Source organism: Malurus melanocephalus, unplaced genomic scaffold (genome assembly GCF_030028575.1).
Source record: "Malurus melanocephalus ecotype Western Australia unplaced genomic scaffold, MMel_1.1 scaffold_310, whole genome shotgun sequence".
Taxonomy (NCBI): Eukaryota; Metazoa; Chordata; class Aves; order Passeriformes; family Maluridae; genus Malurus; species Malurus melanocephalus.
This window is the reverse complement of record NW_026623542.1, coordinates 887,623-911,762: the sequence shown is the minus strand read 5'-3', so window position 1 is coordinate 911,762 and position 24,140 is coordinate 887,623. Positions and strand designations below refer to the sequence as shown.

The 24,140-nt window shown below is 42.3% G+C and overlaps 2 protein-coding genes across 2 annotated transcripts in view; one reads left to right on the top strand and one right to left on the bottom strand.

The window, feature by feature from the left end:
* Positions 1-220: 220 nt before the first annotated feature.
* Positions 221-14,116, top strand: CAT (catalase). The gene is made up of 13 exons (XM_057377368.1): positions 221-490; positions 4,114-4,285; positions 5,179-5,289; positions 6,601-6,731; positions 7,354-7,458; positions 7,782-7,907; positions 8,333-8,524; positions 9,244-9,396; positions 9,496-9,634; positions 10,777-10,907; positions 11,182-11,289; positions 11,812-11,898; positions 12,359-14,116. The coding sequence occupies exons 1-13, from the start codon at positions 425-427 to the stop codon at positions 12,422-12,424; spliced, it is 1,587 nt and encodes a 528-aa protein (XP_057233351.1). The 5' UTR covers positions 221-424; the 3' UTR covers positions 12,425-14,116.
* Positions 14,117-18,056: 3,940 nt separating this feature from the next.
* Positions 18,057-24,140, bottom strand: part of LOC130580095 (acyl-CoA (8-3)-desaturase-like) — an 8,377-nt gene continuing 2,293 nt past the window's right edge. The window contains exons 3-12 of the mRNA XM_057377370.1: positions 23,775-23,972; positions 23,302-23,403; positions 23,021-23,149; positions 21,900-21,960; positions 21,139-21,215; positions 20,738-20,835; positions 20,038-20,134; positions 19,694-19,773; positions 18,935-19,060; positions 18,057-18,663 (exon numbers count right to left, since the gene is read on the bottom strand). Coding sequence (XP_057233353.1) covers positions 18,612-18,663; positions 18,935-19,060; positions 19,694-19,773; positions 20,038-20,134; positions 20,738-20,835; positions 21,139-21,215; positions 21,900-21,960; positions 23,021-23,149; positions 23,302-23,403; positions 23,775-23,972 — 1,020 coding nt within the window. The 3' untranslated portion in view covers positions 18,057-18,611. The remainder of the gene's footprint in view (positions 18,664-18,934; positions 19,061-19,693; positions 19,774-20,037; positions 20,135-20,737; positions 20,836-21,138; positions 21,216-21,899; positions 21,961-23,020; positions 23,150-23,301; positions 23,404-23,774; positions 23,973-24,140) is intronic.

Genomic DNA, 24,140 nt, shown 5'->3' with positions numbered 1-24,140 from the left:
ATTTTCGGAAGGTTAACTTCCTTGGAATTCCWAACAAACGCCACGACCCCTCCGCCCTCTGTCCCCTCAGCGCGAAAGRTGGGCGGGGCACCACCGCGCTTGATTGACATGCCTTTAGACCAATCAGAGCTCTCGCTGACCCCAACCCGCTATTCTATTGGCCGCGGGAGTAGCGGGGGGCGGGCWCACGCGGGCAGCCGGAGCTGTACTTGGCGGTGCCTCCCGCTAGCCGCGGCTGCTGCGGGCGGGACGCGGTGGCGGCGCTGGGTCCCCGCGGGGTGACAGCGTGACCGGGCCACGGCCTGACCTCCCCRTCGCTGCCTTCTCGCTAGGAGCGAGCACAGCCCCGCCGCTCCCGCTTCTCATCGCTCCCGCTTCGCTCCTCGCCGCCCTTCCTTCCCCGGGGGTCGCCGGAGACTGCAAAATGGCCGACGGGCGGGATGACGCCGCGGATCAGCTGAAGCAGTGGAAGACCCAGCGAGGCTCGCAGGTACCCGCCAGGCCCCCCCGGTACCCCCGCGGCTCCCATCCCTAGGAGAGCGGGGAAGCCCCGGCGCCGGAGGGCSCAGAGCCCCTCAGGGTTCCGGGGGATGCGGCGCTCGAAGCGCCCGGGCGGCCCCGGGGCAGCGGCGGAGGGCGAGGCGCCCTCGCCCCGTTCCGGCCTGGCCCCCACGGCTTGGAGCTGTGCCCGGAACACCGAGGCACGGAGGGATGGAAGCTGCCAGCTGGCCCGGAGCGGCAAGGGCGGTCAGCGCTGCCTGGCCCCGGCTGCTCCTTCCAGGCAGCGCCCGAGCCGCGGGTGCGCGGGCAGGGGTAGGGATGGTGGTGGTTTTTTCCGTCCTAAATCAGATGTTTGCGTTTCGGTTCGCTGTCACGGCGGTGGAGCGCAATGACAATGTAACGAGGGAATAATGTAAAAGATAAAGCGCGTTCAGGAGCGTGCAGGGCCAGGAGTTGGAGTCGATGGTCCGTGTGGCTCTCTTCCTGCTCAGCATACTCTGCGTGGACTTGCTGACCAGAGTGAAGTGAATTTTTCAGAAAGAAATTCTTCCCTGTGAGGGTAGTGGGACCTGGCACAGATTGCCCAGAGAAAGCCGTGGCTGTCCCGTCCCTGGAAGTGTTCAAGGCCAGTTTGGACGGGGCTGGGAGCGCCGTGGGACAGTGGAAGGTGTCCCTGCCCATGGCAGGGGGGTGGAATGAAGTGGTCTTTAAGATGCCTTCCAATCYAAGCCATTCAGTGGATTTGGACAAGTGATTGAAATCATAAAGGCATGTAATCAGTAGCGTGGCACTCAGTCATCGGAAGACGTAGAATAGACCCCAAAATATTCAAATAAATGTATAAATGCTGCAATTTCCCTTCTTCATCAAATCTCTGTGACAGTTTCCACATGTAGTTTTTGACAGAAATGTGTATTTGATATTAAATAAACTTTTTGCTGGTTTTAAGCAATGATCTTACAAGATGTAAGTGCATGCCTCAGTTCCCACTGGAGCTGTTAAGTTATCTGAATTTTATTCTTTTTTCTCTCTGTTCTCAAAGGTAGAGTGTGAAAACTACCTGATGACTTGTGACTTCATTATATCCTAGCRTGTGTCATAATAGTTCCTTTTTTTCTCCGTGAGTAATTCTTTTTGTAGGGATGTCGGCTTTTCTGTAGCAAAACAGCGTTTGAAAAGAGGCCAAGGTTAATTTGGAGATTGGGAGGCAACCCAAAGTCTGTGTTGCATAAGGAGAGTCATGAGACTTTAAGATAGAAAGCAGGGAGGACTTATTATAATTTTGAAGTGAGTTGTATAAGGTACAAAGTATCAGTAATGCCTGGAAGTTTGTACTTTGATGTGTGCTCTTTACCACAGAGAGTGACTAAAATTCTCCTGGCTTGGCTTTCCTTCTTTCTTTCTGGGTAGGTTAGTGCTCTAATGAAACACAGATTCAAAAGTTCTTATCATTCAAGGTTTGGATCGTATGCAGCTCCCAACTGTATGAAAACCCAGGCATCAAACAAACTCAGGCCCAGAAATAGAATGAGACTTCTTTAAACTGTGGTGTGTTTTTTTATTTCCTCTCTGGAGCTTATTTTACGTGTCCTACATTATCTCGAAACTAAAGTGAATATACCATTAAATAAATAAATATTCTTTGCTTCTGATGTGAACACTAGAAAGTCTGCCTACACAAAAGATGCAAAGCTGTTAATTTTTTATAGCTTTATTTTCACCAAGTTGTGGTTTTAGCAACGGCTTCTGGTGGCCTTAAATGTTGGCATTATAGAATAGTCTTGCCTGTGATAAATAAGCCGTGGAAAATCAACTGAGGACAGTTTTTACTCTTGCATATTTCCCATGACAAACTGCAGATTTTGATTTAAGCAGATGTTTCTTTGACTTAAAATACCAGTTTAGCTTTATTTAAAGTAACTTTCCTATAAGTTTCTGAGCATCATATTTATGTTTGTAAGCAGTTATATATTGTCTTTTAGAATGTTGGTACAGATKTCACTGTAGGTGACGATTCTGAGTGTTGCAAAGAAGTTGGATTTATGCTTCAGGCTTTATGCTAATGAAGTAGTGAAGGAAGATTAAAGAATTTGGATATTTGGGGAATTCAAGCCAGCTGGAGTAGTGTGTGTTGCACATTAGTAAGAGCACARTGGAAATGGGCTTATCCTGTCAAATGTCTTTTATGTGGTTATTCATGGACCTGAGTGAAACAAGAGTGTCTGTAACTGCCCGTGTTCTCTGCCTCATCCAGAGCTCTGGGTATGCATGTGAATRATTGTTCTTTCCCTGCCTCTGTGGGTTGCCTCTTGGGGGGAAAAAAGTCTTCCATCCGATGGGAATTTTGTCTGCTTACAATAATTAACCTCCTTAAAGCGGCACTTAGGTTGTCAGGGTAAGAATTGGAACCCTGTGGAGTTGCTGTTAAAGTAGTGTAGTTGSTGTTAAAGTAGTGAAAGCTTTTCTCATCAAAGACTGCTTTTTCCTTCTCTCCACCATCCCTTTTCATTTATAGAGCTTTAGAAGAAGAGCTAGTCAGCAGGGGCTGAGGGATTTTGTGCTGGTGTGGTTCAGGTGTGTGGATGGTATGGATAGAGAGCCCATATGGAATGATGTCAATTTAGTGCAACATGTGATGGATTTATCATTAGCTGGTCATAATCTGGGATTCTGCTATTCGAGTTTACCCTGTTGCAAACTTTTTCTTTGTTTTCCTTATTTTTYTTTCCTTTATTCTTACTTGTTTTCTGTTCTTTTAAGTCCTTTTTGAGACTGCTTACAATCACTGTACTCCAGGAAAAATGGATGTACCTTTTGCACTACACTTGTCCAGCACCCAGTAAAACAGGAATATTACCTTATAGCATATGTGATGCTGATAAAGTCTTTTCTTCTGTGGTTTTTTGGGTTGTTTTTTTTTTTTTGAATATTACCTTATAGCATATGTGATGCTGATAAAGTCTTTTCTTCTGTGGTTTTGGGGTTTTTTTTTTTTTTAAGGAAATAGGACTACACTCAGTTATACTGCAACAAAAAGTTGCAGGACATTTCCTGGCAGTGGAGCGTTTTAGAGCTTGTGTTAATCTTGGTCCTTGCATGCTTCAGGAGTCTAAAATGATGATTCCTCAGGTGTTCCTGCTTCTGTTAGATTTTCATAGCTCTTCCAGACCAACAGTAATCGTGGATACCCCCTTTTAGTGTGGCTGTAGTTCTTTCCTTATGCCTCTGTCCCTGTCCTGTCGTTGCCTCCTTCTTCCTCTCCTTTTTTCCTTATTTTCCGGCAGCTGCTGCTTTTTTAGCTCTCTTTTCCCATYCCATGTTTTTCTTGAAGCATGATCAGTAATCTTGAGAAGAACTATTACTGAACTGTGGAAAATACTCCTGGATTATACATACTTGAATTCCCTCTCTTAAATTCCCCTAAATACAGTACTGTGATTTAGGTAAATATCTGTATTTTCTGTAACTTCCTCCAGAATCTGAAGTCATTTTGCCACTATGTGTTGATATCTTCTTTAGCATGTAATGGTTGAACAGTCAGGCATTTTGTGTGGCTCACATCCAGAGGGTTTGTGATTTCTGATGTTGATATTSACTGTCTCTTGCTTTCAGAAACCAGATGTCCTCACCACGGGTGCTGGGAACCCCATTGGGGATAAGCTGAATAKCCTGACAGTGGGGCCACGGGGGCCTCTTCTTGTCCAAGATGTTGTTTTCACTGATGAGATGGCTCACTTTGACAGAGAGAGGATTCCTGAGAGAGTTGTGCATGCAAAAGGGGCAGGTATGTTCAAAATCATGTATTTTCACTGTGTAGAATTAAAGAGCTTTTGAGTTAACATGCAGATTGTGACACACAAATTACATTGCTGTCTATAATTTAGTGTTACCACTAAAGCTGTAATAAATCTATATAAACAACAGTGGTAAAGCTTGGTTTAAAACAACTCAATGCCAAAATTTGAAGCACTGAATAATTGTTTACAAAAATGAGAGAAAATGTTGTTTTAGCCCTTCAGTTTTTACTGTATTTGCTGTAGTCTCTGCTTCCTCTCTCTSTTCCTCCCCATCTCTATTTAATGTTGGTTTGCCTGCTGTTTAATAGAGAATTTGGCTGTCTTCTGGTCTATGTCTGCCAAAGCAAGCCARTGATCTAACATTTAAATTTAAAAAACCTAAACATTTTGCAAAATTATTTTTGATCTCAGCTGAGGTAGAATTAGTACCTTGATTTTTGTTACCCATTGCCCTAGAAGTAGCAAATGTGGGGCTGTGTTTATAATGGGAATGTACMTGGGAAAGGTTCCTCTGTGGGGGTGGGAAGAGTTTTGTTGCTTCACCCATCCTACAGGTGCACCAAAAATTCTGCAATGCAGAGCAYGATTACAGAAATACCTGCCTTGCTCGCAGGTAAATACACAGATCTTGGCATACRAGCATCTTCTGTGCTGCTGCTGGGAGCTGCTACAGTTCAGGAGGAGAGAATGAACTCAGTACAAAGAGTTTGTGCTAAATCAGTTTYGTTTGGTGACAGTAAATGGAGTGTTTAGAGCATTGTTTAAAGTGTGTATTTCTGTGTTTCCTTTTGACTTAAAGCTGTATGTTAATGGCAGATCAGCTGTGAGTGGAAGGAAGGAAAGTACCTAGATCTGATATTTTGCAATTCCTGTCTTCCAGGAGCCTTTGGCTATTTTGAAGTCACCCATGATATCACCCAGTACACCAAGGCAAAAGTGTTTGAGCACATTGGGAAAAGGACCCCGCTTGCCATTCGATTCTCCACTGTTGGTGAGGCTCTGAATTTACTGTGTCTCTGCTACATGTGTGCATTGTGGGGCACTTCAGGGTGTTTGAAATCCTTTCTCCCAGCCAGTTCCTTTTCTCTGAATTTTATTTCAATGGAAGACCTTGAGCAGCTTTTGCCCCTTTCTGTCAGAGCTCTCTGGGGACTCTTTTCTCTCTGAAATGTGAGAGGGGACTGTTTTTTTTCTGACAGAAGCCTGCTTTGTTTTCTGGTTGGGTCCCAATCAACACTTGCTAGTTAAATACCTATAATCTTTTATGCTACAGGAATGTTTTGGGCATGCATGGTGTAACCTAAGTATTGGGTAAAGAAAATTAAACMATCTTCCATAAATAAATTGATTTCTTAAGGAGCTGAATGCTTAAACTTGTTAAATCGTAAGTGCTGTTAGTTAAAACTAATTGGGATCAATGGCTTGTTGGATAGAAAAGTTATAATTCATGTTGTGCATGTATTKAAAAGCAAAGGAATCCTAATGAAGRTTTCAGTTCTGGAATAGTGGAGAGAAAGAAGTCCAGCAAGAGAACTGCTGGTTTTGGGCTCTTGGCTGTTCCCAGTGTTAAATCCCTTAGGATTTAGGGCGTCCTGAGTGTTGTACAGGGTAAGGATATGGAGTTGAGCTTGGAATATGGAATTCTGCTGGAGCAGGTTGTTGGGTCCTTCCCTCCCCTTTCCCTGCCCTGTTTGGACACGTTCCTCCTTGCTGTTCTGGGATACACAAGGTTTTTAGTGAGAGAATGAGTGTCCTACTGATTTCATCACAGTGTTCAGCATTAGCTGTTCTGAGCACCTCTGGAACACTTCTGCTCAGGTGTTGTGCTAGGTACTTGTGCTCTGGTCTAAATTCCCACTGAAAATSCCATCCTGGGTGAAGTAGGAGGAATTAAAAGGATTACAGAAACATCTTCCATAGTTTTTTATTAGGCAYGCTGATTAGATTGCTACCTTCTAAATGAGAGCTTTCCCACTGGGATTTGGTGCACAGAAACAAATGTGGGTTTAGATGATTCAGCCTCATAATCTGATGATGTCTCTCTGAGTGATAATGCAAATTCCACTCTTAATTGATTCAGGTGGATATACTTGTTTTTTCCTTCTTTTAACTGTGCTCTGAATGTTTGGCTGGGTTCACACTTTGAAACTCACAGTGCCTGAATTATTGTTGAAAACATTCCTAAAATTCCTTGGTGTAGAAAATACTGCAATAAACCTGATCCTTTTAGGCTTTTATGGCCTATTTTCAAGTTACATTTATATGGATTTCCTATTCTAACACTCTTTTATATTTCTCCAAGCTGGAGAATCTGGCTCAGCTGACACAGTTCGTGACCCCCGAGGMTTTGCTATGAAGTTCTACACAGAAGATGGGAATTGGGATCTTGTGGGAAACAACACTCCCATCTTCTTTATTCGGGATGCACTTCTGGTGAGTAAGCACCAAAAGTGAGGGGACTTTGTGAGAGAGTTCAAAAGTTTATTCACATCTTGTTCTGGCTTCCCTGAGAGGGAAAAGCTGCTTTTTTACACTTAMATTTTGTTGTCAGATAGTCTGAGCATTTTTACTTGGAAAAGTGTTCTTAAAGAAAAGTAAATTTAAGAACTAAAACTTGATCACTTACATGGTTTCATACTTTTCACTTGAACTTTTCACATTTAAAGATCCTTGCCAATCCTTCTTATTAAATCTGATTTTTTTGCCTTCTAGCATAAGTTTAACAGCACTTAGTAGAGTGCTGGAGCACTCCTTGAGTTCAGGAGTTCTGCACAGAGATTTTACAGTATCTCTGTATTCATTTATGAGTCACATAAATACAGATAAAACTGTTCAGATTTGTATATCTCTCACCTTATCAACCGCAGAATGAAAACATTCTTTATCTCTATTTATCCTCACAGTAAATGTTTGACATTGCTCTAATTTTACTGGTCTGTGAATGAATTTGTTTGCAGGAATGGTATGGCAATAGAAGACTTTTTCAATGATCTTACAGTTTTKTCTTTAATTTCTTTTCTTTCTCTTTTTCCTCCTCCACTTCTGGACAAATTAGTTTCCATCCTTCATCCATAGCCAAAAGAGGAACCCTCAGACTCATTTGAAGGATCCAGACATGGTGTGGGACTTCTGGAGCCTTCGTCCTGAGTCTTTGCATCAAGTAAGCTTTCCTTTGGCTTTATTTTATGTGATCAAGAAAATCATGCTGTGACAAGTTTTGAACTCTCCCCTTTTTGATCTAGAGGTCTGCATAGCCTTATTTATATTTATATTTAAATTACCCATGCTTACCAGTTCTGTGCTTACAGGGGAAATCAGTTTTATTTCATTAGCACTTAAAYTGGAAATTCCTCAAGGAGATCCTAACAGCATGAACATAGCTCCCAGTGATGCAGAGTAATGGAATAAACAAACTTAGTGTGGAATAATGGCTTTTTCTTTGATCTGGTGAGCCCATTAATAGTGTTTGATCCTTCTCCACAGGTGTCTTTCCTGTTCAGTGATCGTGGCATTCCYGATGGCTATCGCCACATGAATGGATATGGATCACACACTTTCAAACTGGTTAATGCTGATGGAAGAGCAGTTTACTGCAAATTCCATGCCAAGGTATTCTTGTTGTTGTTTTTTTGTTGGAACTATATGTCATAATGGATAAAAACCATAAAACTGTTCTATGACTTTTCAAGTTTTAATTCAGAGAACTAAACAAGGTGTCCTTGTTTAATATCAGTTTCATACCTTTAACCAATAGAAGAGGCATCATTCTTCTTGCTAACACAGTAATCATTTACAGACTGGTAAAAACTCTTATTTGGGGATCTGCCTCTTGTTATTGGAGCTCTGTCAGTGAACTGATGTTTATCTGGGAGGCAGCTGTTGAATGTATTATAATTCTGAGTTCAAGTTACTGGAAGTTGGGATGTGGACAATCTCCTTCTTGAATCTTGTTAAAATCTTGTTAAAATTCATTCTGATTAATGATTTCTGTAACACTTTCTTCCTGTTGTAACTGGTGCTTTTGTTGTTTTTAGACTGACCAGGGCATCAAGAAYCTTTCTGTTGAAGAAGCAGCAAGATTGGCTTCCACTGACCCTGACTATGCCATACGGGATCTTTACAACGCCATTGCCAAGGGGAACTTTCCATCATGGTCCTTCTAYATTCAGGTTATGACCTTTGAAGAAGCAGAGAAGTTCCCATTCAATCCCTTTGATGTGACTAAGGTATGTCTGATTCTGCTGGGAATATTCAGTTTCAGGGAGTTTTTARGTGTGTTCTTTGTCAAAGAGCCACGATGAGCCAGAAATTGTGGAGGTGGATCTGTAGTCGTGTTACATCTGATGTTACTCTTCCTCAGGGAAACATGGATAGGGCTTGATTCCAGGCCTGCAGATCCCAGGAGTGTGATCTTAGATCAGAGTCACACCCTGAGCCTTGCTGCTCTGATTTTGTCCCACCCCCAATAGCTRTTCCTAGKAATGCCTYGTCAAAAGATGCTGACATAAACTTRCAGTGCTTTTTTTTACTCTAACACTGCTCTCYCCAAGTGGCTAAAGACCTTTGAACTAAAAAGTGGAGCTCAGGTGGCAAAGAAAAGGCCAGGTAAKCCAGTTAAGCATTTTGGAGTGGCTGAAAACATTTGTGCCACCAGTTCCACCCACACCCTGGTTCCCCAGGCAGCTTTTCAAGGGCCCGCGGGTATTTCATTCAGTACTCAAGCACTGAGATTATGCTGGGATGATGAAATGAGTTGCATTAATACTCTGTATTAATTGCAAAAATCTTCTTAAAATAAGACATTTCTCAATATTTGGTAGGAGGAAAGAAACTCAGTAATGTGTTTTCTCAATCAAAACTTAAATCAGGCAAATTCTGCCCGGCAATTAAGCTGCATAATACTGCAATAATGTTGATTTTAAGGGATGTGTGTTTTGTCTTATAGGTTTGGTCACATAATGACTACCCTCTCATCCCTGTGGGAAGGCTGGTCTTGAACAGGAATCCTGTCAACTACTTTGCAGAAGTGGAGCAGATGGCTTATGACCCTAGCAACATGCCCCCTGGGATCGAGCCCAGCCCTGACAAAATGCTGCAGGTAAACGGCAGGTTTGGCCTGAGGGGCATTGCTAAAGTTCTGAATTGACATGGCCCAGTCTTTTCCAAGRGTAATAAATGTTTGTGGTGGATGTTTTAGGGGCGCCTCTTCTCATACCCTGACACCCACAGACACCGCCTGGGCCCCAACTACCTCCAGATCCCTGTGAATTGTCCCTTCAGAGCCAGGGTGGCCAACTACCAGAGGGATGGGCCAATGACTGTTTCTGACAACCAAGGTAGGCAGGAAAATAACTTACAAAATGCATATGAATCATTATATTGAGTCTTTTGTGACTCTTCCTACCCGTTCTAACTTCTCAGGCTTCAGAATTCCCAGACATGAGCATGTAACAGTAGAGGGTTTTGCAGAACACCCACAGTCAAATTCAATTATGTCCCTACTTTATGTTCCTGTAAAGACTTCTGGAAACATGCTTGTTAAAGGGCACTTAATTGAAAAGGTTCAAAATTGTTACTGATTTGAAAAGAAGAAATGTGTCAGAGAAATATTTTTACATATGTTAATTGCTACCCTTTTGTTTCTACTTGTAGACAAAATCTAACCTAAAAATAATAGAAATGGCCTAAATGTCTTTGAGAAATCTATATTTGCATTTTTTAAATGTAAAGASTGACTTCCATGTGCTCAGTCCACTTCACTAAACTGCTTCGCTTTCTGGTTTCTTAAACGTTGTGAAAGACAAAAGTGAAAATACCAAGAGTAGAGCTGTAATTTCCCCTGGATTATTGAGCAGCTCCTGTTCTGTCAGGGTTTGCCCAATAGTGGCTGTTTTCCACCTTAGAGTAAACAAGGATGTGCTTAAGCTGTGGCTCATGCTCAAATATGTGTTCCCCTGGGCTATGAATTCAGGCACTTGCTGAGAGAGGAGAGGGAAATATTTGAAAAACAGGAACTTGAGAGCGGCTGCTCTTGTCCCAGAACAGATAAGTTTGTTTTTGTGCAGTTCCCTAAGTTCCTGATGTGTTTAAAATACACTCCCTACRCAGGGAATCATTGTAGTACTGCAGATATGCAAATGACCATGTGGTTTTATGCTGCCTTGGATTTCAACCATGATTTTGTCTGTTATAATTGAGCAATATTGTTGTGAAAGTGGCCAGGTTTTCTTATTTCTGCAACCACTTTTTCCAAGGTATTTTTTTTAAGCTATGGAAATTCTCTTTGTGGCAAGTGCTGTTAAGTACTGGCTTGAAGGTGTTGACAGAAAAATGCTGTCAACTGTTTTTAATACAACAAATTGTCACTGAGTAATTGAYTTAGATTCTTCCAAGCAAAGAACATCCTCTGTCTTTTGACTCATCTGAGGGTGCTGCCATCTGATTATTTTGGTTTTGGGATTTTTTTTTTTTCCTCCAGGTGGTGCCCCAAACTATTAYCCAAACAGCTTCACCGGTCCCGAGGATCAGCCCAGGCTCAAGGAGAGCTGCATGTTTGCCTCAGGGGACGTGCAGCGCTTCAACAGTGCCAATGAGGACAAYGTCACCCAGGTGAGGGATGTGACTTGGCACACGTGGGGAGTGTGTAGGGTGTGCATTAGTGTGAATTCCCACAGAATTTGAAATCCACATTTTGGGCATCACTGTGTAGAGGCTCTGGCTTGCCTTGGTGGTGTCTGAAGAACGCGTTTTTGGCAGGTTTGCCAAAGAAAAGCCCTCACAGATGGGCTGCCCTTTAAATATTTTGAGTGTTGCTTGACTAAGTGAAAGCTATTCTTACTTGCTGTGAGGAATGTCAAAATAACCCCTTTTTTCTGAYGGCCAGGTGCGGGACTTCTACCTCAAGGTGCTGAACGAGGCGGAGCGACAGAGGCTGTGCAAAAACATCGCYGAAAGCCTGAAGGATGCCCAGCTCTTCATTCAGAAACGAGCTGTAAGTGCCCTCTTTGGGGATTATTCCAGGATCTCTACTAGTCTAGTAACTTAGTCATAATGGCTTCTGGAAAAGAAGATCAGGAATTCTTGGAAGAGGTTTGATTTTTTTCTTACTGCAGGAATTGTCATACTGAAGTATCTGTTTACACAATGTAACATCAATATATAACATGTCAACTTTTTCCTGGTGGGAAGAGTGGGATAGGTGTTTAACATCCAAGGGTGTTTCAAAAATTGACTGCCAGAGTAAAGTTTTGCTTTAAACAAGGAAAAGGCAGTGAGGGCCAGGGRGGGATTGGATACTTATCCTTCCCAGGGCAACTTCGTTCAAATTGGGAGTGAGCTCTGTGTGAGATAACAGAAATAGTGTTTGAAGGTATTCATAGCTTGTTTCTAACTGATCAGAATTAAATTATTCTTCTTTATGATACCTACTGTGTGTAGGCCAGGARATGTGGGAAAGAATCTATTAGAAATGGAGGAAAAAAATTCTTGTTGCCTTTTCTGTTTTCCTGTTCAGGTGAAAAACTTCTCTGATGTCCATCCTGACTATGGTGCCTGCATCCAGGCTTTGCTGGACAAATACAACGCTGAGGGTGGGAGAAAGGTACAGTTATGACTTTTGTGGCTGCATTTTGACTGGCTGTGAATTACTTTGGCTTCTCTTGTATATCCAATGAAGTGAGAAATTGGTGTTGATCCCTGTTTGATTAAAGGCCAGGAATCAGCGCATGTAGAATTACAAAATAAGGAAACATTGCTTCAGTAACAATTAAATGCTGATTAACTGGTGGGGTAMAAAGGCTTTGTTTCAGCTGGTTTGTAGGCTTTCTGGAGGATAACCAGATGTTTAATGTGATTTGTAATGTAAATATCTGTGATATTTAATGTSTTCAGGTTGATTACCCACCCTTTGTCATGGTAATGAAACATTGCCACAAGTCTTTCTTGGGTTCAGAGCTTGCTTCAAAGAGTAACAACTCTGTTGATTCAAATGCTCATTTTTTCCTGAAGTTCTCTGCTTTTCCTGGCACTCATTCTGAGTGTTTCTGTTCCTTTATTTTCAGGATGTAATTAGGACATACGTGCAGTCCACGACTCCCATGTCTGTCAAGGAAAGATCCAACCTGTGAATCTGCAGAGATTTGCTCTGAATTCTGCATCCTCTCACCTGCACAAGAACCCGTCCAACACTTTAATGAATGTAGCAGCCTTGGGCCCAAGCACAGAAGTGTTTTGCAGGGGTGATTTACTGAACTCCCAAGTGCTGTCTGTACTGGAAACCAGGTAACATAAGCTCCAGTCCCAGTGCCTTTCAACGCTAGTGCTTTACTGCTTGATAACAACTTCTGGGATTTTTAAACTGCTCATGATTGGAAATTGTCTTCATTTCTAGGAGCAAGCAGAAATTTAATCAAAATACTGTTGGGTTTTTTTTTTCTTGTTGTAAAACTGTCCAGGCTAAATTGCACAGTAGAATTTTGTTAAGGACACTGTGATTGCCCTCATGGAGAGATTTGTTAACRTTAAAAAGTTGATGCTGTTCAGTATTTCTAATAAAATAATTATCTGTGTGTATTTATAAACACATCCCTTGAATTTTATTTTTGGCCTTCCAGAAATAAGATTTTATGCAGTGGTTTGAGGCATACCAACATTTTACTCTTTCTTTCTGATAGAGATTAAACTAACTCCAAAATTTAATCTAAATATAGYTCAATTTTATTCCCAATACATGTATTTCAAGATAATCTTTGCTTACTAATGCTGTGTTGGAATATAACAGACATAAGGGAGGTAGCAAAGGATATTTTTTACTCGCTGCACTGTACAACTGAATTGATTACACCTTACAGCCTTTTCAGGGGTAGGGGAGTAAATTGTTCCTTCTAATCTGTGAAAATTTAAATAGAAAAATACTAACATGCCAAGTGTTTGAGAGATGAACCTTCAAATTCATGAATATTGAAATTCAAGCTCAAGAACTTCCAAAACTATTCTCAGGGGTTGTTGAAATCATTATTTTACTGCAATAATCTGCTATTGCTATTTCTTGACCAAGCCAGAGCTAATTTTCAGGGTTATCCTTTAATTAAAACAGGATGTTTGTGTGAATATATCTAGGAAATATATCTAAAACCTGWTTGTGAAGAATTAACTGTGGTAGAGATGCAGTAAAATAATATGAGCTGATAACCTATTTTCTGGGGTTCCATTGGATTTTCACTTGATCAGGCATGTGGGGTTACAYGACTGGCTGGGAATAATTTGAGCTGGAACAGAGGATCCTAATGAGTTTTGGGAAAGAGTAAACAAGGCCTTATCTTCTAATTTTGGTTATGTCTGCTAAGTGAATTATCTTGTTGTCTTTTATTTCTGAAATAAATGGAATTTAAAATCTCTTGGCAAAATGTGTTTTCTGTGCGAATGTCTTCAAACAGTTGGTGTTAATCTGGGAAGTTCCTACATTCCTTCATCTATTTTTCTGGAGATGCTGCAGAAACTGTAAGTTGGATGTACTTTTTGCAGTTGCCTTTGTTTTAAAATCTCACATTTCAACCCCACAGTTGCCTTTAAATGACTTAAATGACCTGTGTTCTATGCTGAACTAGCCATGACAAGTGTTGTACAGAAAACCTCGCTTTTCCCAAAGCTGTGGAGAGCGTTGGGCAACTCTGGAAGAACAATGATGCTATTTCTTCAAGTAAACAAGACAATAAATCCATTTGCAGCTCCTTATCCTGAGAGTAAAGAGACTGACAKGACCCAGCCTCAGTTTTGTTTTGATTTTTGTGTTCTGTTCAATTAAAACCAAACACACCTTTGACAGTTTGTTGCAATGTGATTTCAGTGATCTCTAAGGGAGAATTACTCAACATTTTCTCAACTACTGTTTTATTTTAGATGTATTTCTCTAGCAGTGGAATTGGGAATGAATTTTGAAACTAATGTTTGGGAAAKAACAGCTTCTCCAGCAGTGCCTCTCCTTTTCATGGGCCCTCATTCCTAGGTTGTTCTCCCTTTCCCAAAATGTTTGAACTTGARTGTCCAAAAAGCCAGGAGCAGATTCCAGAATCACATTAGTTGAGCTGTGCCAGGAGATGAGTGAATTTATGGGATTATTAAATGTTATGTGGGGAGAAAAAGGGTGAGGTGGATTTGGGTCAGACTTTGAGTGCTTTAAAGACATTGGGAAAAGCCCTGATTTCCTTTTCTGAATGCAGCTCATTGAATTGCCTRGTAAGCAGTGTGTTCATGTATCCATGAATTTAGCATCCAATAAAGCAATTATGCTGTTTTGCTAAATAATATTCCATGCCTGCTGCTCCTCTTGGAGAAAAAGGCTGTTTATGGAGATCTGATCCATGAATTCTCACAGGCAGGTGAGTCACCATTTTCTCACAAAATGTTTTATGTTGATGGTGAGGTCCTGGCTCGGGTTTCCAAGGAAGGTGATGGGTGCCACATCCCTGGAAAYRTTCCARGCCAGGTTGGACAGGGCTCTGAGCAGTTTGGGATCATGGTCCCTGTTCTGACCCTTCTCCACTCTGTGACTTTTCTCTGCTCCAAGTTCAGTTTGCTGTGGGGTTTGGGGCTCCAGCCCAGAACTGCAGCAGTGAATCCACTGAGTTATTGGGTATTCTTACCTCTTGTTGATAACAAATTGCACCAAGACCTGCAGTGCCTGGTAAAGCCTGACTTTGCCCCCCAGCTAACACTGCAGAGCTGGGTCTGAGCTGGTGTTTGGGCTCAAAATTGTGTGGTCATGACCCAGGTCACGCCTTGCAGGGGTGGGCTGGAGCGTGGCCTCGACCCTGACATYGAGGGTTAAACCTCAACAGCTGCCAAGGCCACATTGGACAGAACTGGGAAAGAACTGAGGCTCYCAGAACGGATTTGATTATTTTGCCAGGTTGGTGGCATTCAGGATGATTCCAGTTGTGGGGATCAGTGAGACTCAAAAAGATTCCCCCCAAAAAACCCTGTGTTTGCAAAAGGTTGTGAAGTGGTGCCTTGTTACGCAGTCTGGGAAGGCAGATCAAGGCTGAACTATGAGCAATGGTGTAAAAATAATGAGTGAAGTGTTTGAAAGCTGTAAATGATGACACTTTTACAGGCTGGATTGCTGAGCAGAGCCTGCATGGTTTAATTGTCTGATGAAAGCTTGGACTTTGTCACGCTGGAGTCTCACCCAAAGTCAAACTCCAACCCTAGGAAATCTCCCTGCACTGTGGGCTGCAGGAGCTGGGCTGAAATCTCTTCAGATCACACACTGAAGCTTGGTAAACTGATACTTGTAATTTTTGAATGTAAAAAAAATATTTTTGCATCCTGTTTCCCAGAGCAAAGTAGCTGCATAGAGGACATCAAAGAAGACAATGTCTTCATAGTTTCTTATAAACCCCAAAAATTCTCACCTTAATCTGAAATCCATTTCATTTAAATCATTGCAAGATTCCAAAAGGCTTTTTGCATAGTTGTAATAAAAGTTGGATCCAGTGATTCCATGATTCAAATGCTGTGAATCTCCAATGGACCGGGCCAGAAGAAAACCTTCATTTCCCATTTCATAGCATGTGATAAAGCCACAGRAATCCCTTATATAGATTTGCTGTGTCTGTTCATTTCAGAGTTTATTCTCGGTCATTTCTCTCAGGTTCCACATTTTAAAACTTTGACCAGTATTGGGAACTTTGGTTTTTTTTTTTTTTTTTATTGTTTGGGTGGGGTTTTTTTCCAGTGCAGCAGATCCTTATTTCTGTGATTGCTGAGTCAGGATTAACACACAAGTGAGTGCACTTTCCTACAAATAGCTGCGAACCCAAACTMTTAYAGGATTCTCTTTTCCACCCTTGGGAATCTTTGACCTTGTGCTTCTGTGTTGTAAGAATTGTTGAGGAAGAAGAATGATGGGAAATACTGGTTACAGACTGTGTTGTGGTTGCAACACTCCTCAAAGAGAATGAAAATACAGAATTCCTACATGATCATAGCTCCTATGTTGTCTACAAGGGGGGAATTGGAARAGCAAGAATGAAGAAATCTCATTTTCCCTGCTTTATTTACAGAGTGTRTTCAGAGTCCAAGGTGCTTTGGCCACTCAGTATTTCTGCTAAGAGATATTACTGGAGAAATACTTCTCTTTGAATTCAAAATTTTAATATTATTTCCAGTGGGAAGTGTCTTTCCTGAACCTCTGATTCCAAGATACTACTGTAGGAAAAGAAGGGAATTTTGCCTTTCAGAGTTGCAGGAATCAAGGCTGCATTTTAGAGTAAGTTAGTTAATATTTTGTATTGTTTTAATCACTGTTCACATTTAAGGAGAATGCTCTGCTCCTTAATGCTAATTTTCCTTTCACTCTGTTTTCATGTACTATGCAAAAAAGTTACAAAGAATTGTTTTTGGGGGTGTTTTTTTCTTGTTTGCTTATYCTTTTCTGTTGGGTTGTAAAACTAATTTGTACATTTTTCCTCCTTTGTTCTTCTCAGGGCTATCTTCCKTGTAAAATCTTACCCAGCCATCCAATATTTTCCTGAGGGAAAGCAGGCAGCCTTTCATCTGAGGCTGATACTGATAAGATTGGTCAAAGATACCCAGRGAAAACTTGGCAATTCCTCCTGTTTGCTCTGGAGTTAATCCAAATATTGCTTAGGCTTTTTTCCATATTTATCCACAGCCCTTCACCTCAATCTTGCTCAATCCTCTTGCACACCTGTCCTCATTGGAGCACTGYTGGCTCCTCAGACAATGGAAACATTCACTGCTCTCTTTTTAAATTGCATTTTGATTTGCAGTGTTCTTGAACTAGGAATTCGGTGATGTCAAAGGTCCAAAAATYGAATTCTGATCTTCAAAATCAGGCCTTTCATCTGCCCAATAAATCATTTTCAAAAACTGCTTAAGGTAATTTTAAAAAGGCTTTTTAATGTAGTGGAAATGGGTTTGTAACTGATACTGTTGTGACTCCTGCTTTATTGCTTAATTCTCCCGCAGAATTTTTGGGAATTGTTTCTTTTACTCCCATGGGTCAGAATTGTACTTTGTGCTGTTAACCTCTAAACACAATTGCACTTTTTCCAAGGCAGGAAAAATGGTTTAATAGCAAATCTCTCTGTTGTTCTGGCTGACTGCGGGGTTAAAGGTTTTTAAGTAATTCAGCCAAAGCCAATCATTGCACAAATAATACAAAGTCCACTCGTTGCATCATCAGGGGATTTTTTTTTGTATCTTTTTACCTTCTGAGATTTCTATTTATTAACCTTGAATTATTGCAAAAAATGGGGGTAACTGGTGATATTCAAGTGGAATTTTGTTGTTCCCACASTCCCCTTTCCAAAAGCTGGTCTTCTATTTCAGGCTCTGAGTAAGAAGACAAAGAACAGGCTTTTTTACTAATTAATGGGAGGATATTGTCTCCTCTCAAGGGTGATTCACAGTGTTTGGACCAGTCTTTTCTCTGACTCACCTTCTGCCTGGCACAGCCAAAATCTGATATAATCTTGCTTTAGCTGCAACAGCAACTTTTCAATTTGACCAAATGTCTGTAGGTGATTTATTTTACTTTTCATTTATCTTTCTGTTTTATAACCTTAGTCCTGTATAGGTGGGGAGTGCACATGGAGTRTTCACGTGTCTCAGCCCAACACAAAGTACCAAAAAAACCCCCAAACCAAATCAATTTTGGAGACAGCAGTGGGCTTGAGCTGGTTTTAACCCACRTATTTCTCAGCCTTGTGACAATGAGGATGCTCCAGAGAACAGTAATGAAAACACATTTATATTTTTATTCACTGCATGTTGCAGTTGCTACAGTCTAGGTGTGGTTTGTAGTTTATCCTAATTTATTGTGATTTAAGCTCATTGCTGAAACACAGTGTTAATCCAAAATACTTCGCAGTTTCAAATTCAAGTAAGCAAATGCTGTATCYTGCATTAAACCCTCCACATGAGGAGAACMAAAAAAAAAAAAAAGCMATGGCCAGAGGACTGTGACATGAAGTWAAGTGTGTGCTGCTGCACCAGTCCWCAATCTGACCTGAGCCCATGCCTGGGCTTAGAAATGCTCAGACTCAGCAAAGAGCTCCTCCCTCTTCTAACAATTCACCTTCTGCTTGCCCTGCCCACTCTTAACGTATCTGAACCAAAACCCCAGGAAAAACCAGAAGAAAAATTCAGGTAGCTTCATCCCTATTGGCATAGTGTCCCTTGGTTCCTACTCGTTTTCTTCTGCCAGAGAGTCCCTTGTGGTCCCTGCCCCTCGGCTGGCTGGGAACGCGCTCGTGGCAGGCTGTGGATGGCAGCACCAAGCCCTGTCCTTTATTTGTGCAGGTAGGCGTCGAGCCAGAGCTCTCCCGAGTCCTTCAGGGAGCTGGGAGAGAGAGAAAGAGGGGACACATGGCAGTGCCACTCAGGGGAGTGTTGTGGGGACAAGGGAATGCAGGTTTCTCTGTGCCCATTTCCCAAAATCCCAGAAAGAGCTGAGCTGGGAGGGACCCACAAGGATCGAGTCCAACCCAGCCCTGCACAGCACCATCCCCAAGAGTCACATTGTGAGCCTGGGAGGGTGAAAGGAGAACAAGACAAGGATTGCAGGCTCTCCTGCATCCTCCTGCAGGTATTTTGGGGGTGCTGTTACTCACTGCACGATGTCGGCGAAGGCYGTGAGCAGYGGCTTGCACTGGTACTCGATGCCGTGCTTGGCACACAGGGACYTCACCAGAGGGGCCACCTTCCAGTAGTTGTGCCGTGGCATYGTYGGGAACAGGCTGTGAATGAGAGAYAGGSAAGCTTCARAGGGAGTYCWGGCCATTAGCACTTCCCAGGAATCATCCTYGCCATGAGCAGGATCCACGGCTCTTCCTTTCCCTTGCTGTGCTTTTAGCATAAGGAACTCACAGGATTTCCCTGCTTTCTCCCTCTGCTCTTTTCCAGAGTTTGTTTCCAGATTAAATGATGCTTATGGAAGAAATTCCTTTCTCTGCCCTCCCTCTTTTTCCAGAATAATCATCTCCATAGCACAGTGGGGCCCACCCTTTATCCTTGAATGTCTCACTCTTTGGAATAACAGCATGAATAATCAGCAGAGGTGGCTTTAAACTACTGTGCAGACTGAAAGCAGGACATTTCCACTGACCCTTAAAATCTGCCACTTGGGATTGTCCCTGTTGCTGTCCTTCCATGGATCCTGCCTGTGTTCCATTTTCTCCTGTCATCCTGTGTAAGCTTTGGATTACATCCAAAGGGGTTTCAGCCTTTCTAAAGACAAACTCATTGCTGCCTCACAGTTATTTGTAGAATTCAGAGCAAAGGAGAATAAGAAAAATAAAAACGAGAGAGAAGGGAAAAAAGATTTTTAAAGAAGAAGGGGAAGAAAATTCTCTYTTGGGATGAGTACTCACTGATGCTCGATCTGGAAGTTGAGGTGTCCAGTGAACCAGTCATTGAACAGCGACTGCTTCACGTTGCAGGTTGCCTGGAGCTAGAGGAGGGGAGAGGAAAGCAAAGTCAGAGACAGGTCAGAGCATGTTTAGAAACCAGAGCTGGATCTGGGTTTGATCTTGGATTGCCCATGAGTGTGTCATTGCTGTCCTTTGCTTTTTCCATGACTGAATCCATCACTGTTAACCTTCACTTCCCAGCCACCAACAGATTTCACCCTTAATGCAATAGCAGACTTGCTTATGGTAAAAATTTGTACCTTTGTTACATGGCCACAGTCTGTAAGAATGGAAAAATATTTTACCTGAGTAGACATCCAGTCCAAATTCTTGTCGTAGTCGATATCCATGGGGATATGGTTCATCTGTGAGACCCAGACAAACCAACTGCTCTCCAGCATCCTGGGCAATCAGAGAGGCCAGAATTCAGGATGGGYTGAGCAGGTCAGTGGAATAACAGCATAGCCAGAATTTAAATACATGGCTGAACACTAGCCTTGCTAAGCCAGCACCTGAGGGGACTTCCAAACCCTGGAAGTTTCGTACTTCCTTATGAAYTCATGGTTATTTCATGTGTTTTAACACTGACTGGTGTTCAGCTTGTTTTATCCATAGCCAAGGCCCAAACTGATTAGAATCAGAGAAATGATCCAAGTGGAAAGTGTGCTGTCCATCCAAGCCAGTGCTGCTGGATAATGWCTGGGCATTTGCAAGCTAAGCTGTTTTGGTTAAATATTTCTTTAAGTAGCACCTAAATGTTATATAAGGTAACTATTTCTCAATTTGGGCAGCCCTCGGTGAAATCTCTGCTGCCACAGCCAGTGAGGCAACACAAARCTTGCACTGGCAATTGAACAAAAGAATTAATGAGTAAAAAAGTAGGCAAAAAAATGAGGTGGCAAAGGAGGATGTGGAAATATAAGCATAGAGAGAGAAAGGCAGGCAGGTACAGATGGAAAGAATGCATAGAGGAAAGGCTGAAGAATGTTCTAAAAGAGACATCACCTGAATATAAAATAATAMGCCACGAGACTCTTGATTTCTAATAATGATCCATAAGTATAACAGAATCTGATATAGAAGCTCAGCATCCAGGCCAGGTCCTACCAAAACCAGAGACAACAAGAAAAGCAGACCATTAAAATCACATTTGCTTAAGTCTTTTTTAAAGCTTCATATTTCAGGTACAGGAGAACAATTTACATTTAGCTCTGACAGTTTTGGTTTTGGTTTTTTTTTTCTGAATGGATAATCTAGAGCAATCCAGCTAATGATACTTTCTCAGAGCTTGATGTAGGAGGCGAATCTGAGCATTTTTGTCTAGGAAGGGGCTTGGCTCYGTGCTCAGAAGGAAAGTTGAAGGTCCCCATCTGACCCTTGTTGGTCACAAGAGCAGCAGAACTTACCACCCAGTACTTCTTTGTGTAGGCAATGTAGAATGTGTGGTAGTGGAAGTAGGTGGGAAACAGGAGCGGAGGAAGTGCTGGAAAAAAAAAAAAAAATTAATTGTCACTGGTGATAATCACAGACTGAGTGATGGCATCAGCCTGGAAGGGAAGGGTACTGAACTGCTGCTCCATGTGGAGAACATTCCAGGTTAGGGTGTTCTGTTGGTGCCTTGAAATATTTCTAGGTCTGCCCATTAAACTGAGAGTTCTTACAAACCTCAGATTTCAATTTAGGCTCTTAACTGAGAACAGCYATGAATTATTATTTCAAGAAGTCATTTCCACAGACCTTAACTGGCTCCCCATTCCTTTGTTCAAAGCAGGGGAACAACAAGAATAAATATRAAACTCCTTTCCTATCAGGGATTTTGGGTTAAGAGCTCAAACTCAACCTTCCAAAGGGACATCTCACTTGCAATTAAAAAAAAAAAAAAGCTGAGAAACGAAACCAAACCACAAAACCCCCAAACTCACAGACTTTGATACCACTGAAAGATGTGGTATGACCTCATGACCCAGGGCCTCTGTAAAAGATGTGGAAGATCTGGGATAAAATGGGTCAGGTCTTCACCTGTTCCAAAAATTTGGTTRTTATGGCCTTTTTATTGTGTTCTTYGRCTCAGGCACCTTTGWTCTGCTCAAGTTCTCCAGGTCAAAAGCAGAATCTCCAAGCCCCTTTAGTACCTCTTAGGGAATTGCARGAAAATGGAGATACTCACTGACAAAGAAGTATTTGTGTTGGTGGTTATAGGGCATGTATTTTTTCTTTTTGATCCCAAGCTGTGGGGAAAGAAAAAAAATTAAAGAAACCCCAAAATATGAGTGGACACTAAGCAATTTGCACAGGTAACTTGCTATTTTCCATTTATTTTCCAGAGGGACTCTTCTTGCACACTTCCCACAACCCTCATTCTTTCTGTCTTCCTCTTGTGTACCTCCCCTATTTGTTTATGTAAATAATGTGCCTTTTCTAAATCCTCATCCCATTAATGTAGGGATTTGATRCCTTTCATAAATTAAAAGATGGTGTGATCTTTAAGTTAGGATAAAAATAACTTTTAGGATGGATAGAAGGGAATTTCAAACGGTGAATTTCCTTGGCTTTATGTTCTTACTACATTCATGATTAATTTTGTAAAGGATTGGGGGTTTTAAGGTGGTCAAAACCAATTATATGTATTTTCTCTCATTCCCCACCCCCTATTTTATTCTCTGTATCTGTATATTTAAATGGCAGTTCCATGATGGCATGGAGGAAGATATTTCACTGCTGTAGCCACTGTGATGGGGGTCTCAAGAAGGGATGAGATCTACAGCAAAAGGAGTTCAGCATGCTAAGGTGTCACTCCTGGAAGTGTCTGAGCAGGACAAACTGGGAATATCCTCTGTGATCCAACAGCTTCTGCCCAGCTGGAGCTCCAGGAGCAGCCCTGGGTTATTCAGTCCTGCTGTTCCTGGAGCAGCAGAAGTTCTGCCTTCTCCTGGAAGACATGGGCACACCAAAGGCCACCCCTCTCACCGAGCCTTGGACATGGATGTTAAAATAATAATAATCCCAGGCTGACTGCTGCCATGCCTTACACTGATGATTATGCGTTATCTAATGATGGTTAATTACTGAGCTATTGTTCTGGGTCATTAGGTTTCTCCAGCCTTTAATGAGCTGTGGATTTTCCACCCTCTGTACTGTGCCCTTACATCATACCTGATTTATTCACATCACCGTGTCAGCTGTTCATGACATTCTTAAAGGCACTTAACGTGAACTGTAGAGAATAAATCTCTCTACAGAAACTGCTGTCACACCTTAGTTTTGGACTTCCCCCGCCCACACACTGACCTCCACGGAGAATTTCTTCCCCAAAGTGAAGAGGAAAGGGTGCATATCGATGTCGGGGTCCTTGTGGAAACAGTTGGGTTTGGCGTGGTGCTGGGAGTGCAGCAGAGTCCACCAGTTGGCCGAGGCCCCCTGTTCAAGGGAAGGACGAAGAGTGAAAAGCATTTTCAGAGCCAGGATCCTTTTAGTTCCCAACCCTAATCCTTTCCTGCACACGCTCCACAGAACCTTCAGAACACACACGTTTTCACAGGAAAACCCTCAGAAGTTTTTCAGCGACTCACAATCAAATGGCACATCACAAACTTGTGTAGCAAGTGGTTCCATTTGGCYTTCCTGAATACTGAAAGGTGTCCCAAATCGTGTTGTAGCCAGGAAGCCTGGACCTGGAGGACGAAAAAACAAAACTTTGAAGGGGAGAAAAACAGGAATTGAGGCCASGATGGTGCCACACTCATCCTTTGCTTTGAAATACCAAGATTTCTTTCTCAGACACTGCTCCAAAGTCATCAGAAAGGGACTATGAAATCCTGATATTGTCAAAGCTTCCCCCAGAATATCTCTTGCAGGAAGAAGCCCAGACTAAGTTTACAGGGAGCTCCTCACACACAGAACTTCTTTTTTGCATCCAGATGCGGTGCTGCCTTCTCATGGCCAAGTGAAACTGTGCCAAGGGAGGAAATTAAGGACAAGAAACTGCTCGTGTGTGTGTGTGTGGATGTTGATGCAAGTCCAGGCTGTGGAATTCATTGCTCACCTGGGAGATGGTCAGCACCAGCAGGGACAAAACGAAGGGCACTAAGGATGTCCCAAAGTACAAGAGGATGAGCCAGGCAGCAGTATCCAAGAGCAGGATGTGGGCGAGGAGCAGGAAGAAGAAGAGCTGGTTTGGCTCCAGGAGTCCCATTCTCTCCACGGTAGCACGCAATTCCCGGAAATCTTTCACCAGCATTTCCTGGGGAAAGCACCAGATATACAATTCCCTGCTTTTAGAGGGCACCACTGCAGCCTCATAACCCAAAAGCACTTTAATAGAGGGGAGAAGGAGCAAAAGAGCTGACTAAGAGGGCAACAGCTGGGTTTGCACATGAATAAATTTTATCATTGCTCTGCTGCAGCTTTT